Raw genomic sequence first — 14,075 nt, forward strand, 5'->3', positions numbered from 1 at the left:
GCACCATTTTATGTTGCCACCAGCCGTGTATGAGGCTTCCAGTTTCTCTTTATCCCTGTAGTACTTATTGTATGTCTTTTTAACTATACCCATCTTGGTGGATGTGACGTGGCATCTCATTGGGGATTTGATTTGCATTTCCATGGTGGCTAATAATGTTGCACATCTTTTTATATATGTTTATTGGACCTTTGTATATCTTTGACAAAATGTCTGTCTAGCTCCTTTGCCCATTTTTTAATTTGGTTATTTTATATTATTGAATTTTAAGAATTCTTTATGTATTCTAGATACAAATTCCTTGTCAGATAGATGATTTGCAATTTTTCTTCAATTCTGTGGGTTTTCTTTTCACTTCCACAGTCTTATTTGGCCTCCTTCCTGAGTTCTTTGTCTCTTAGTTTAGATGTAAAAAGAGGTCATGAAAATTAGTTCTTGCCAACTGATGAATGTAATATGCAGAGCAGAAAATAGGTTGGAAAGGTTTCACATCTAAAAATTAAGCTATAAAGGGATGATTAATCAAGTCATTGGTTTATTTGAAAGAACTTTATAGCTTTGGTTTTACTGAAAAGTTTTAGTTTTAGTAAAATATCTAGTTTATAATGATTTAAGATACTAGATACTATTAATACCTTTTAGTATTAAAAATGGTTTTATGCTTTTACAACTCAAATGTGATTTAAACTATTTAATTAAATGAGATGATTAGTCATAGAGTGAATTAACATCCAAAATTTATGCTGTTATTTCTACACACATAGTTATATGTGTTCTCAGATTGAGTGTCCCACATTGAATTAAGCTGCAATTTTTGTGTAAATTTCTTGGTTATAAGAGTGAGTGTCTTACATCTACTTTGCAGAGAAAAAGGTAGGATTTTTTAAAAAGTAAATGTTATATTTATGTCAGTATTAGGCAGTTAAGGAACTGCTTTTCTGAAATTTGTCAACGTAAGCATGTACCAATCAAAAAAAAAAAAAAAAAAAAAAACCCAAAATAAAAACCCAACAACTATGCATTTCCTAGCTCTATGGTTTTCTAAATCCATCTATTGGGATTTCCCCATTTCCTCATACTGCTTTCAAATTCTTTGTATTTAAGACTATTTCTGAATCATTTATTAGTCTCTTTATATCTTTCTTAAATTTGTTTCTAATGTGTATAAAAACACTAAACAAGTTTTGAGACTTTCCTGTCTTTCCTCACTACCAAAACAAACAAATGCAACCTGACTTTTTAGTTCTTCTGGTAGCTTTTCTGCATTTTCTGTCTTAAAATTGACTCATAATGTATTTTGGGCCCTAAAATTGACCCCGCTTTTCTGGAGCCATTGAAAATTATTCTGTCCAAACCACAATACACATTCTTTCTCTGGATACCTTTAGAGTATTTAGTGCCATACAATTTAGACCTTTTTGAAGTGCTCATAACTTTACATAACTTTTTGGTTTATTAAACATTTCATGCATATTTGAGCCCTAATGATGCTGTGAGATATTCCCTGTGGTCTTCATGAAATATAAATCAGATCATATCAATGGCTTTTGTTGCACTTAGGAAAAAATCCTTAATTTCCTTAAAAGCACTGTATAGTCTGGCCCCAGCCTACCTTATGTAGCATTTCTCCTCCTTGTCATAAACTCCAATTGCATTTAGTCACTTTCTCTAACTTACCTAGCTCCTGAAGTTGTTCTGACCCTACCAAGTGCTGTTCCTTCAGTAGAGATAGCTTTTTGTCTTACTCTTCATGAAATAACTCCTATTCATATGCGAAAATAATACTTTTTCAAAAAGGCTTTCCTTTATTCTAAGTAGGGACCCCTGTGTGTGCTTTCGTAGCTCACTATGTTTCACAGCACTTACCACAGTATTTTACTGCATGTCTTATTAATTCCATGAACATAAGGACCTTGGCTATTTTGCTAGCACTGTGGAATGGTGTATGCATAGACCTCCAATAAATATGTTCTGAATGAATGTATTTACATTTCTAAGATGAACAATCTAAAGGTTTAGCATTGAGTAACTTCTCTGAGATCTCGCAACAAGTAATGTCAGAAAGAACTTTGATCTAGTACTTTTTCTACAGTAAATTGAGAATTCATATCCACTCAAGTTTGATTTCAGGAGGTGAGAAAATTTTATAAGCAGAAGTAATCATGAAAACAAATTGCTATTCGGTGTGAAAAAATTCATCCACAATTTAGTACTTATCACAACTCTAGAAAATCCCTTAAAGATAGTGCTTATGTTTTTGTGCGTAGTCTTAGTTGATGGTGAAAACGTGTCTCTAACATTAACATAGGGTGAATACTCAGGCTTTTTCCACTAAGTTCCTGATAAGCAAGGATCTAACATTTACCAACAATGCCTCCACTTTAAAAGTATGTATTTATCTTCTTTATGAGTAAAGTGGATAAAAATTGCTAGAAGATGCCTTTAAAATAAATAAATTTCGATTCTTCTTGATAGCTTAGTAATACCATTATGATATCTTTCTGCTCCTTCACTTTATTTTTTTCATTACTCAATGAATTTTTTACATTTATAGTTGTACAGTGATCACATTGGGGTGAGCTGTGATGTAGGTGATCTCTGCTCCTTCACTTTAAAAAGAAAACCTCATAGTTTGATGAAGAGACGATTGCGTTTATGATTTTAAGCATCTGTTATATCTTTAGGTCTCTGTTAAATAAATGGGATTTAAAGTAAGGTTAATGTAGTAAAAAGAGCACTGAACTTCAGAGTCTGAAAACTAGAATGGATACTGAAAATAGGCCCTGCAAACTCACTTAGTGTTGTGTAACGTGAATAAGGCACATGACTTCTCTAGGTTTTGGTTTCCCTATCAGCTAAATAAAGAGGAAAGAAGAGTTACTCTAATGATAGACTAATTACTGTGAAAACACTTTATATAGAAAACTTTACGTAAATATAAAGCATTTCTATTCTGTTACATAATACTAAATTTTAATAGAGGAGTGACATGATCATATTTGTGTTTTCAAAATGAATGGCAGCAGAATGGAGGATGAATTGAAAGCGTACAAATTTAAAGCAGAGTTACAGGTTTGGCAGCTATTACAGTACTCTATGCCACTTAAAAATGATGGGGATGGGGAGGTACAGAACTAAGGTACTTTTCAGAGAATGAAGAAGAGAGGGGCAGACTTGGTTACTAGATGTTCAGGGGTGAGGGAGAAATATAGGACAATCTGACTCTGGCTTGGGAAATAATTGAGCAATTTTTTAAAAGAATATTGGAGAAGGAGTACATATGAGGGTGTGAAAATGCTTGATGACTTGAGGTTGAAATGTCTGAAAAATCTAAGTTGTGGATGAGTAGGAATTGGAAATATGATTCAAAAACTTAACTGGCCTTAGGATGCAGATTTTGGAATCATTGGTATGAGTTACAGTATCACTGGGAGTGTAACAATGAGAAAAGAGGAAACTAGAGAGCAGCTCTGTGGAATACTAACATTTAAGCAGAGAAAGAGAATGTTGTTATGTAAGTAAGTATAAGTAGTAAGTTTTCCAGCCCTTCAAAAAAGTAGAGTCAGAGGTTAACTTTTTAAAAACATTGATAAGGTACATAAAATTATGAATCCTTTCCATTTGTTAGGGATGGCTGTTGTGTGACTTTGTCGGAACCTCTCTGAGGGCCCATTGGGGTAGGAAGATCTGTTGTACTAGGTTGAAGAGTAAGTGAGGGTTGAGAAAGGAGAAGCTTAGCTGCAAGGACAAGTCGGAAAAATGGGAGAAGATAGAGGGGAAAATGATTATGTGAGTTGGGTGGTAATATGGGGGGGAAACGGGAAAAGATTGGCCTTTCTTATAAAAGAGAAAAGGTGTGCCGGGAGAAACAAGAAGGTAGTGGCTGTTAATGAGGGAAGTCTCCAAGGAGGCAGTAGGAAATTAGAGCCAAAAAAATGGGAACAAAAACTATTAGCCTTGGATTTAAGGAGGGTTATATCTTCCACTGATATATAAGGGAATGAGGTATGATAAAGTGAGGAGCTAGAGAGTTAGAAAATTGGGACTTGTAACTTCCTTGAAAAGTAAGCAGCAAGGCTGTCTCTTCAACCGTTTAAAGGGTTAGAGACTTAATGAGACTACCAAAGGTTTGAAATACTTATTGGAAATAGAAAATGCTAATCTGCAAACCTACTGGAGGATTGCCGGTCATCTCTCAAGGACTTAAGAGACTGATCAAAGACCATAGATCTTTAACCTCCATGAAATTTCCGTTAGTAATTTTTGAACCCAAATAATGATAAAAATATTTTCCATATTTTGGAAAAGTGATTTCATTTCCTAGTGTTTGAGAATCATGTGTAGTGACCAAGTGGAGGCATTGTCATAAAATCTCTTGTGATCCACTAAAACAGAAGGGAATGGTAGTGATTAAGCTATAGCCACAGGTCTCAATGAAAAGTCAAATGATCTTGAGTATATTTTGTACTTCAGAGCTTTTTATATGGGAACACTGTCTGATGGCTCAGCATTATTTGGAAATATTTCTCCTTTAGTTTCATCTATAAGGTATAGACTCCTTTATCAAGAAAATTAAATTAGTCTGTTCATCACAAAGCAATTAATAACTACTCTGTACTTTGGGCTATCTAGATGTTTACACATTAGTATTTATTAAATTTTAAATGGTTGCAAATCTACAGTTAAATATAATATTGGGTACTAAAGCTTTATCAGCTTAAAATCAGTGTAGATGTCATATTTAAGATTTTTTGTTTGTGTTTTGGTTTTTTAGGGCTGCACCTGTGGCATATGGAAGTTCCCAGGCTAGGGGTCTAATGGGAGCTATAGCTGCTGGCCTACGCCACAGACACAGCAACACAGATCTGAGCCATGTCTTTGACCTACACCACAGCTCATGGCAGTGCCGGACCCTTAACCCACTGAGCAAGGCCGAGGATCGAAACCTCAACCTCATGGTTCCTAGTCAGGTTCGTTTCTGCTGTGCCACAACGGGAATTCCATATTTAAGATTTTTGATTGCTTGGCTTATCCTCTCAGAAATCAAGGGTAATATCTGTACTTTCTATATTTCGTGTTTCTCTTTTCTAATGAAATGTCACCCAATCATTTTTACCTTTTGGCTTACTTATGAGTGCTCTAGCTACCAAAAGCAAATAATTTATTGAAATGAATAAATTACTGTATATCAGAATCATAATTTGATAAATTGGGAAACAAATCATGTTTTTCTAGAGAAAATTATTTAGAGCTTATGTGAAATTTTTTTAAAAATTTAATGCAAATTCATCTGTTGGATTTGGAAGAGATAATACAAAATATAAAGGCTAATCACAAGAGATAATAGAAAATTACTAATTTCTTTAAAAAATAAGCAGTAATAAGGAGTTCCCATAGTGGCTCAGCAGGTTATGAAATACCCAACCAGTGTTTATCCATGAGGATGTAGGTTCCATCCCTGGCCTTACTCAGTGGGTTAGGGATCTGGCATTACCTTGAGCTGTGGTGTAGGTTGCAGATGTGGCTCAGATCCTGCATTGCTGTGCCTGTGGCATAGGGTGGCAGCTACAGCTCTGATTTGATGCCTAGGAACTTCCATATGCTGCACATGCGACTATAAAAAGCAAATAAATAAATAAATAAAATAAAAAAGTAATAAAATTGCATTTTATACATTTTTTGTATAAATTTTATGTACTTTTATGCTTAAAATTTCTTTTGCTCACTCTATCAGCTTTGCATACATTTTTCATAGTCTGTACATTTGACTCATTTTGTGTATGTATATGAAGAAGTATGTATAAGCTAATCTGTGTTAAATAGAAAATATATTAGTCATACTAAATAAAACAAAAGAATACAAAGAAAAATACAACAAAACACCTCTGTACACCTCTCTTAGTTTAAAAAAAGAAAACATTACAGACACAGTTGAATCTTTTTGTATGTATTTCCCTAGTCCCAATCCCTCCTCTCCTTTGCCAGAGGGATCACCATCCTGAAATTAATTTTTATTATTCTCTTTAGTTATACTTTTAATATATATGCATGGATCTAAAATAATGTTATTTGTGGCATATTTAAACTTTTCTCAGTTGCATTTTGTGTGCATATCTGTGTTATCTTAATGTATTTTTGTTAGATTTATCCTTTTGCAGCTGTTATATTTATCCTTTTGTTATATTTATCAAAATCACAGTTTTAGGATTTATCCATGTTAATACATGTAGTTGTAGTTTTTATTTCAGTTTTCATGTAATATTTCTTGGTAGGAATAATGGATATTAGGGTTTTTCTCCCATTTTCCATTTGCAGATTCCCTCCATTATACATTATTAAGTTATATTCTTTTTTTTTCTTTTTTTTTTTTTTTTTTTTTTTTTTTTTTTTTTGTCGTTTTGCCTTTTCGAGGGCTGCTTCCCGTGATATGGAGGTTCCCAGGCTAGGGGTCCAATCGGAGCTGTAGTCTCCAGCCTACACCAGAGCCATAGCTATGCGGGATCTGAGCTGCGTCTGCAACCTACACCACAGTTCATGGCAACAGCGGATCCCTAACCCACTAAGCAAGGCCAGGGGTCAAACCCACAACCTCATGGTTCCTAGTCGGATTCGTTAACCACTGCGCCACCACAGGAACTCCTTAAGTTATAGTCTTGTAAATATGTGCAAGAGTTTCTGTAGTGTAAAACTTAGCAGAGGCAATAATAACATGATTCTATAGGATTATGCACATCTTCATCTTTAATAGAAACTGCCAAGTTATTCTCCAAAATGAGGATTCTAGCTTACATTCCACTTGGCAGTTTACGAGTTCCAATTACTGCACATCTTCTCCACTTAATATTATTGACACTTGTGCATGTGCTTGTGTGTTCACCAATTTCATAAGAATATGATATAGTGTTAATTTGTATTTTCCACATTGCTAATGAGATTGAGCATCTTCTCACATGTATAGAGGCCATTCTGATTTTCCGTTCTGTGAATTGTTTTTTTTCTTTTTTAAAAAATTAATTTAAGGAAATTTTTTCATGTGTTCTAATCCTTTGTTCATAGGCATTATAAGTGTCTTCCCTAGTCTGTATCTTTCTTCACGTGGTGCCTTTGTGGAATAGAAGCTTTTCATCTTAACCTCACAGTTTTGTCAGTCTTTACCTTTAATATTTTTTTTTGCTTTTTGTCTTAACTCTTCCTATATTCTAAGGTAACAAGAATTTTCTTCCATATCTTTTTGAAAAAATATACTTTTGCTTTCACATTTATGCTTTTAATCCAACTACAATTTATTTTTGTACAGTTTCTGCTATAACACAGCATGTGTTCCTAAAAATCACTGTGCTATATGCAAAATCATGCAATAAAAAGCACCAGACATAAGGGAAAAATAGGGTTGGGCACAGTGCTTTAAGAATTTTGTCAGTGACATTTAAAAAAAAACCATTTAAAAATGGTAGCATGGTTTTATACATGTTAAATGGTTAAGAAATATGTGGATACCCCAGTACATATGATGCTTTTATTTTGAAAAAGGTGAGGTTTGCTTGTGAGAGTGGCATTCAAATGGGTTTCTGCTTGTGAGTTATTGTGAGGTGGTGGAAGGAAGGTTATCTGAAATTTGCCAGGAAGTTGTAACAGCAGATATGGGGAGTGTGACTCATAACACACATGGTGAATGTAGGTAGATGTTCCAAATGTATGTTTTGTGCATACCTGTGCACTAGGTGGGTAGTTTTCCACATTTATCTAGTGTTTGCTTCAGAGTTAGGACTAGGGTGAGACAAGCAAGGCACCAAGAGTGTCAAATTTAAGGAAATACTCCCTGTTAGGGTCCCTAGACATCTCACTTGCCTCACCCTAGTCCTCATCCTGCTTATAGATGACGTAGTGCTTAAGCACACACTGAATTTGTGTTCCTGTTCCCTTATATAGCAGTCATGTTTTACACATTCAAGTAAGACGTTTTAGAGTGGAACTGACTGCATATGTGAGGTAGAGCTCTAGTTTTTTCTCATGTACATAGCCAGATCTTTCTCTGCTGATCTGTAATAATGCTTTCAGCGTGTAACATAGTTCCACATATACTTGATCCTGGTTCTTATTTCTTTGTGTTCTTTTCATGAGTCTTTTTGCTTTCTATGCTGATATCATTTTCTTACTTACAGGTCTATCATTAACTTTTTTTTTTTTTTTTGCTTTTTAGGCCGCACTCGCGGCATACGGAAGGTTCTCAGGCTAGAGGGTCTCATCAGAGCTACAACCGCCGGCCTATACCACAGCCATAGCAACGGCCAGATCCAAGCCGAGTATGCGACCTATACTACAGCTCAAAGCAATGCCAGATTCTGCAACCCACTGAGCGAGGCCAGGGATTGAACCCGTAACCTCATGGTTCCTAGTCGGATTCGTTTCCCCTGCGCCACGATGGGAACTCCTATCACCAACTTTGTAACCTCAGACAAGTTAATTATAATAGTGCCTACTTCATTGGGTAGTTAAAGGAGTAAATTAGTCAATATATTAAAATGCTGAGAAGTATGTGCCTGTCCCAGGAGTAAGGCTCAAATATTAGTTATTTTGTTATTATTAAAAGTAATTTCTGGGAGTTCCCGTCGTGGCGCAGTGGTTAACGAATCCGACTAGGAACCATGAGGTTGCGGGTTCGATCCCTGCCCTTGCTCAGTGGGTTAACGATCCGGCGTTGCCGTGAGCTGTGGTGTAGGTTGCAGACGCGGCTCGGATCCCGCGTTGCTGTGGCTCTGGCGTAGGCCGGTGGCTACAGCTCCGATTCAACCCCTAGCCTGGGAACCTCCATATGCCGCGGGAGCGGCCCAAGAAATAGCAACAACAACAACAACAAAAAGACAAAAGACAAAAAAAAAAAAAAAAAAGTAATTTCTGTAACTTAATAAAGAGTCTTAGTACCTAGTAGACTGAGATTGCCTTCTTGTTTTTCCTTTTCCAAACTAAGAGAAAATACAGAAGAGCTTGCGGAAGGATTCCCTGAGAAAACGTTTAGACTAGATGAAAGACGATAGGAGTTAACCAGGTGTTGAGAGCAATAGGAGAATACTGAGGGAGAAGGAACCACTGGGCAGGAAGTAGTGTGTCCAGGAACAAGATCTCAACATGCAGCTGGGATCTGGCGTGGCCATGGCTGTGGCGTAGGCCAGCAGCTGTACCTCCGATTCAGCCCCTATCCTGGGAACCTCCATATGCCAAGGGTGCAGCCCTAAAATGACAAAATAAATAAATAAATAAAAATACTAATTGTTTTTAAGTAGTAGATATTTTATGTAACAATAGAAATAATACTTTGCACAGGTAAAATATTTTCCTTTTAAGACTGTGACAGTGCCATTATTCTCAGTAATCCTTTGAGGTAGGCATGTGCTTTGATATAAAATGAAATGTAAAAAATAGTTTTTCTGCTCTTTCTCTAGTTCCAGCTACTTTCCCTTACTGATTTTTTTTTTCTTTTTTAGGTATCTAGTAGATAGTCGCTGGTTCAAACAGTGGAAAAAATATGTTGGCTTTGACAGTTGGGACAAATACCAGATGGGAGATCAAAATGTCTATCCTGGACCCATTGATAACTCTGGACTTCTTAAAGGTAATATTTGCTTCTTTCAGTCAGGTCGTAAATGAGTTCGTTTCACTATGTTAAGTGTCAATATATGTAATATGGAAAATGTTAATGTGAATAAATTGATAGATTAGAAATGTCTGTATGATCATCCCTTAGTGTCCATGGGGGATTGGTTCCAGACTCCCCCTTCCCAGATAGCAAAATCTACAGATGCTCAAATCTCTTCTATAAAATGGCATAATAGTAGTTCCCACTGTGGCTTAGTGGGTTAAGAACCTGATCAGTGTCCATGAGGATGCTGGTTCAATCCCTGAACTTGCTCAGTGGATTAAAATCCAGCATTACCACAAACTGTGATATAGGTAGCAGATGCAATTCAGATCTGGTGTGGCTGTGGCTGTGACATAAGCTGACAGCTGCAGCTCTGATTCAGCCCCTAGCCTGGGAGCTTCCTTGTGCTGTGGGTGCTGCCCTGAAAAGACAAAAGACAAACAAAGAAACAAACAGTGAACTGTAACGTGCCTTCACTGATCAAGCTCTCTTTAATTGTTTTTCCAAAAACTTGCATATCCTCCAAGCTTCATATAGCATAAACAATAAGATGTTTGCCACAGCAACGCCAGATCTGAGATGCTTCTGCTACCTACACCACAGCTCACGGCAATGCTGGATGCTTAACCCACTGAGCAAGGCGAGGGATCGAACCTGCGTCCTCATGGATGCTAGTCAGATTCGTTAACCACTGAGCCATGAAGGGAACTCCTACCGCTAATTATTTATTAAGCAGGTTTAATAGAGTTAACTGATGAATACCTTCGCTTTCATTCATATGGTGAATGCCAAGAATAATGTGTTCACAGCAGCCGGAGTGGAAAACCTCATAAATCATGGGGTAAACTGTAGAGGATGGGTTTGCCTCTGCAGAAGGACATAATTAATCCTCTTGTCCTTCTAAATTGAAAGCGTCAAACTATTTCTAAGTAACTTAACTGCATCTCAGGACAAAACACAAGAGTATTTATAGGAATACAAAAATATCCAGCCTCCAACAAGATAAAATTTAATAATGTCTTGGTTCCATTCAAATTTTATCTGGAATGCCAAGAATCAGAAAAACATGCTTAATGAGAAATAGCACTGTGTTTTGGGTTTTTTTTAATATAAGTGGAAAAGAACAAATGAAACAAATACAAAATGAATAGCAAGATGGTAGATTTAAACCCAACTCTATCGATAATCATATTTAATGTAAATACCCCAATTTGAGGTTTAGACTGTTAGAAATGGTTAAAAGTCCCAACTGTATACTGTCTACTAGAAATCCACCAAATATAAATACAAATAGATTAAGAGATTTAAAAATTCCAAGACTGACCTCTAATGACCCTCACTCTTACATAATCATCTCCCTTTGTGGATAGGATAAGATATTCCTATGATTATTTATGTGAAATAACAAAAGGGAGATTATCCCAGTGTGCTTAGTCTAATCATATATGCCTTTTAAAAGCACAGTTTTCTTTGGCTGGCAGCTGTAGAAGTCAGGATTCAAAGCAAGAGAAGGACTCTTTGCTGGTTTGGAAACGGAGGGGATCAAGTAAGAAGAAAGACAGGCATCCTCCAGGAGCAAAGAGGCGTTAGGGCCCACAGCCAACAAGGAAACAGGGACCTCATACCTGTAACGATGAAGAACTAAATTCTGTCAGCCACCTGAATGAGCTTGAAAGTAGATTCTTTCCCAGAGCCTTCAGATGGGAAACAGCTTGTCTGACATCTTGGTTTCTTCCTTGTAAAACCCTAAGTGGAAAACCCAGTTGAGCCCACCATAACTTCTGACCACTATGGTTATTTGTTATGTTGCAATAGAAGACTAATACATATACTAACACTAATCAAAGGGAAGCTGGACTGGCCCTGTTAATATCAGACATTAGGTTTTAGAACAGAAACATTGCTAGTAATAAAAGTTCATTTCATAGTCATAAATAGGCTAGGACAATTTCTTAAGAGAACATTAATTCTAGATATATGCCCACTTAACGGCATAACTTGAAAGTAAAAACTGATAGAACTGCAAAGAGAAATAGAGAAATATCCATATTTTTATAAAGGATATTTCAATACTCTTTTCTCTATAAATGATAGAAAGTGTATAGACAGAGAAGTAGTGATGAAATAAATCAACCTAACTGATCTAATTCACATTTATAGAACACTCCGCTAAACAACAGCAGAATGAGTTCTTTTCAAGTGTGACACATGAAGCATTTAGATTAATTATATTCAGGGCCATAAAACTTGTCTCAATAAAGTTATAAAGATTTAAATCATATGAAATATGTTTTCTTACTAGAGTGGAATAAAGTAGAAGTTAATAACAGAAGGATATGTGGAATACTTTCAGTTATCTGGAAACTTACTTCTGCATAACCCCATGGGTCAAAAATTACTCAAAGGGGAAATTAGCAAGTATTTTTAGCTAAGTGAAAGTGAAAATGAAACATCAAAATTGTAGAAGGCAGCTAAATAGTATGAACATCTATAAAGAAAAGAAAGGTCTCAAATCAGTGACCTTGGTTTCTGACTTAAGAAACCAAAAATAAGAACAAATTAAATCTAAATCAAGCAGATGAAAGGCAATGCTAATAAGCTCATAATAGGAGTTCCCGTTGTGGTTCAACAGTAACAAACCAGACTGGTATCCATGAGAATGCAAGTTGGACCCCCGGCCTTGCTCATTGAGTTAAAGATATGGTGTTGCCGGATGTGGTGTAGGTTACAGACATGGCTTGGATCCTACATTGCTGTGGCTGTGGCATAGGCCAGCAGCTGTGGCTCAGATTCATCCCCTAGCCTGGGAACTTCCATATGCTGCAGGTGTGACCCTAAAAAGCAAAAAAAGAAAAAATTCATAACAAATTAAATAAAAAGAAAACAAAAATAGAGAAAATCAATAAACAAAAAACTGGTTCTTTGTGAAAATAATAAAATTTATAAATGTCTAGTTTGAACACAAGAAAAAGGGGAAAGACCTAATTATCAATATCAAGAATAAGAGACAACATCACTACAGACTTGATAGATACTAAAAAAATAAATAAATAAAGGAATGCTATGAACTTTATGCTGTTAAACAAATTAGATGAAAAAGACAAGTTCCTTGAAAGATAAAAACTGCCAAAGCTCATTCCAAAATAATAGATTCACTGAATAGCCCTATATCAATTAAAGAAATTATAGTGTAAAGAAAATATCAGACTAGTGCCACTATCAATATAGTGCCACTAGTGAATTCTGCCGCACATTTTAGGGAAAATAATATCAGTTTTACAAAATCTCTTAAAAAATTGGGAGAAAATACATCCCAGCTCATCCTTTAAAACTACCATTACCTTGATACCAAAATCTGACAGAAACATTTCAAGAAAAGAGAACTGTAGAGCAATAGCCCTCATGAACATAGATGTGTCAGTTATTAACAAAATTTTAGTAAATCAAGTCCAACAATAAAAAAATGTACATTGAAATAAATGTTAAAAAGATTACATATGATGTAAGATAAAATAGTAAAACACGAGGAAACTTCTTCAACCTCATAAAGGGCACCTATGAAAAACCTACAGATGACATACTCAGTGGTGAAAGGCTGAGTGTTCTCCCTCTAAAATCAGGAAAAAGACAAGGATGTCCACTCTCAGCTCTTCAAGCTAATATTGATTGTACTGGAGGTTCTAGGCAGTGTAATAAAGCAAGAAGAAGAGATAAACGGTGTACAGATTGTATAAGAAGAAGTAACAACTCTGCCTTTATTCGCATATACTTATGTCTATATAGAAAATTTGATGGAGGAGTTGCCATTGTAGTGCAGCAGAAATGAATCTGACTGGTATCCATGAGGATGTAGGTTCAATCCCTGACCTCCCTCAGTGGGTAAAGAAACCGGTGTTGTTGTGAACTGTGGTGTAGGTTGCAGACATGCCTCAGATCCTACGTTGCTGTGGCTGTGGTATAGGCCTAGCAGCTGCAGCTCCGATTCAGCCCCTAGCCTGGGAACTTCCGTATGCCATGAGTCAGCCCTAAAAAGCAAAAAAAAAAGAAAAAAAAGAAAATTTGATTGAATCCAGAAAAAGATGACTTCTAGAACTAATAATTGAGTTTAACCCACAGGATACAACATTATTCAAAAGCCAATTGAGTTTTTATACACTAAAAATGAACTAACAAATTGAAATTTTAAAAATGCTTTTTGTAATAGCATCACAAAATATAGATAAATCTGACAAAATATGTGTAAGACATGTACACTAAAAGCTACAAGACATTGCTGAGATAAATTAAAACCTAAATAGAGAAATTATGTTAGTGGATCAGAAAACTCAATGTTGTTAAATTTCCCCATTCAATCTACAGATTCAGCATAATTTGAAATCACATTGCTAGTAGGCTTTTTAAAAAATGAGATAGAATTTACATACCACAAAATTCATCC

General features: G+C 35.8%; 1 protein-coding gene across 7 annotated transcripts in view; it reads left to right on the forward strand.

Moving 5' to 3' along the window:
• Positions 1 to 14,075, forward strand: part of USP15 (ubiquitin specific peptidase 15) — a 118,170-nt gene that overhangs the window by 10,070 nt on the left and 94,025 nt on the right. For all 7 annotated transcript variants that reach the window (XR_002343998.1, XM_003126341.6, XM_003481646.4 and 4 more), the window contains exon 2: positions 9,483 to 9,610. Coding sequence is in view for 6 of the 7 variants with exons in the window: in XM_003126341.6 (XP_003126389.3) it covers positions 9,483 to 9,610 (128 nt within the window). In the remaining variant the exon portion in view is untranslated. The remainder of the gene's footprint in view (positions 1 to 9,482; positions 9,611 to 14,075) is intronic.

Source organism: Sus scrofa, chromosome 5, assembly GCF_000003025.6.
Source record: "Sus scrofa isolate TJ Tabasco breed Duroc chromosome 5, Sscrofa11.1, whole genome shotgun sequence".
In the NCBI taxonomy this organism is placed as follows: Eukaryota; Metazoa; Chordata; class Mammalia; order Artiodactyla; family Suidae; genus Sus; species Sus scrofa.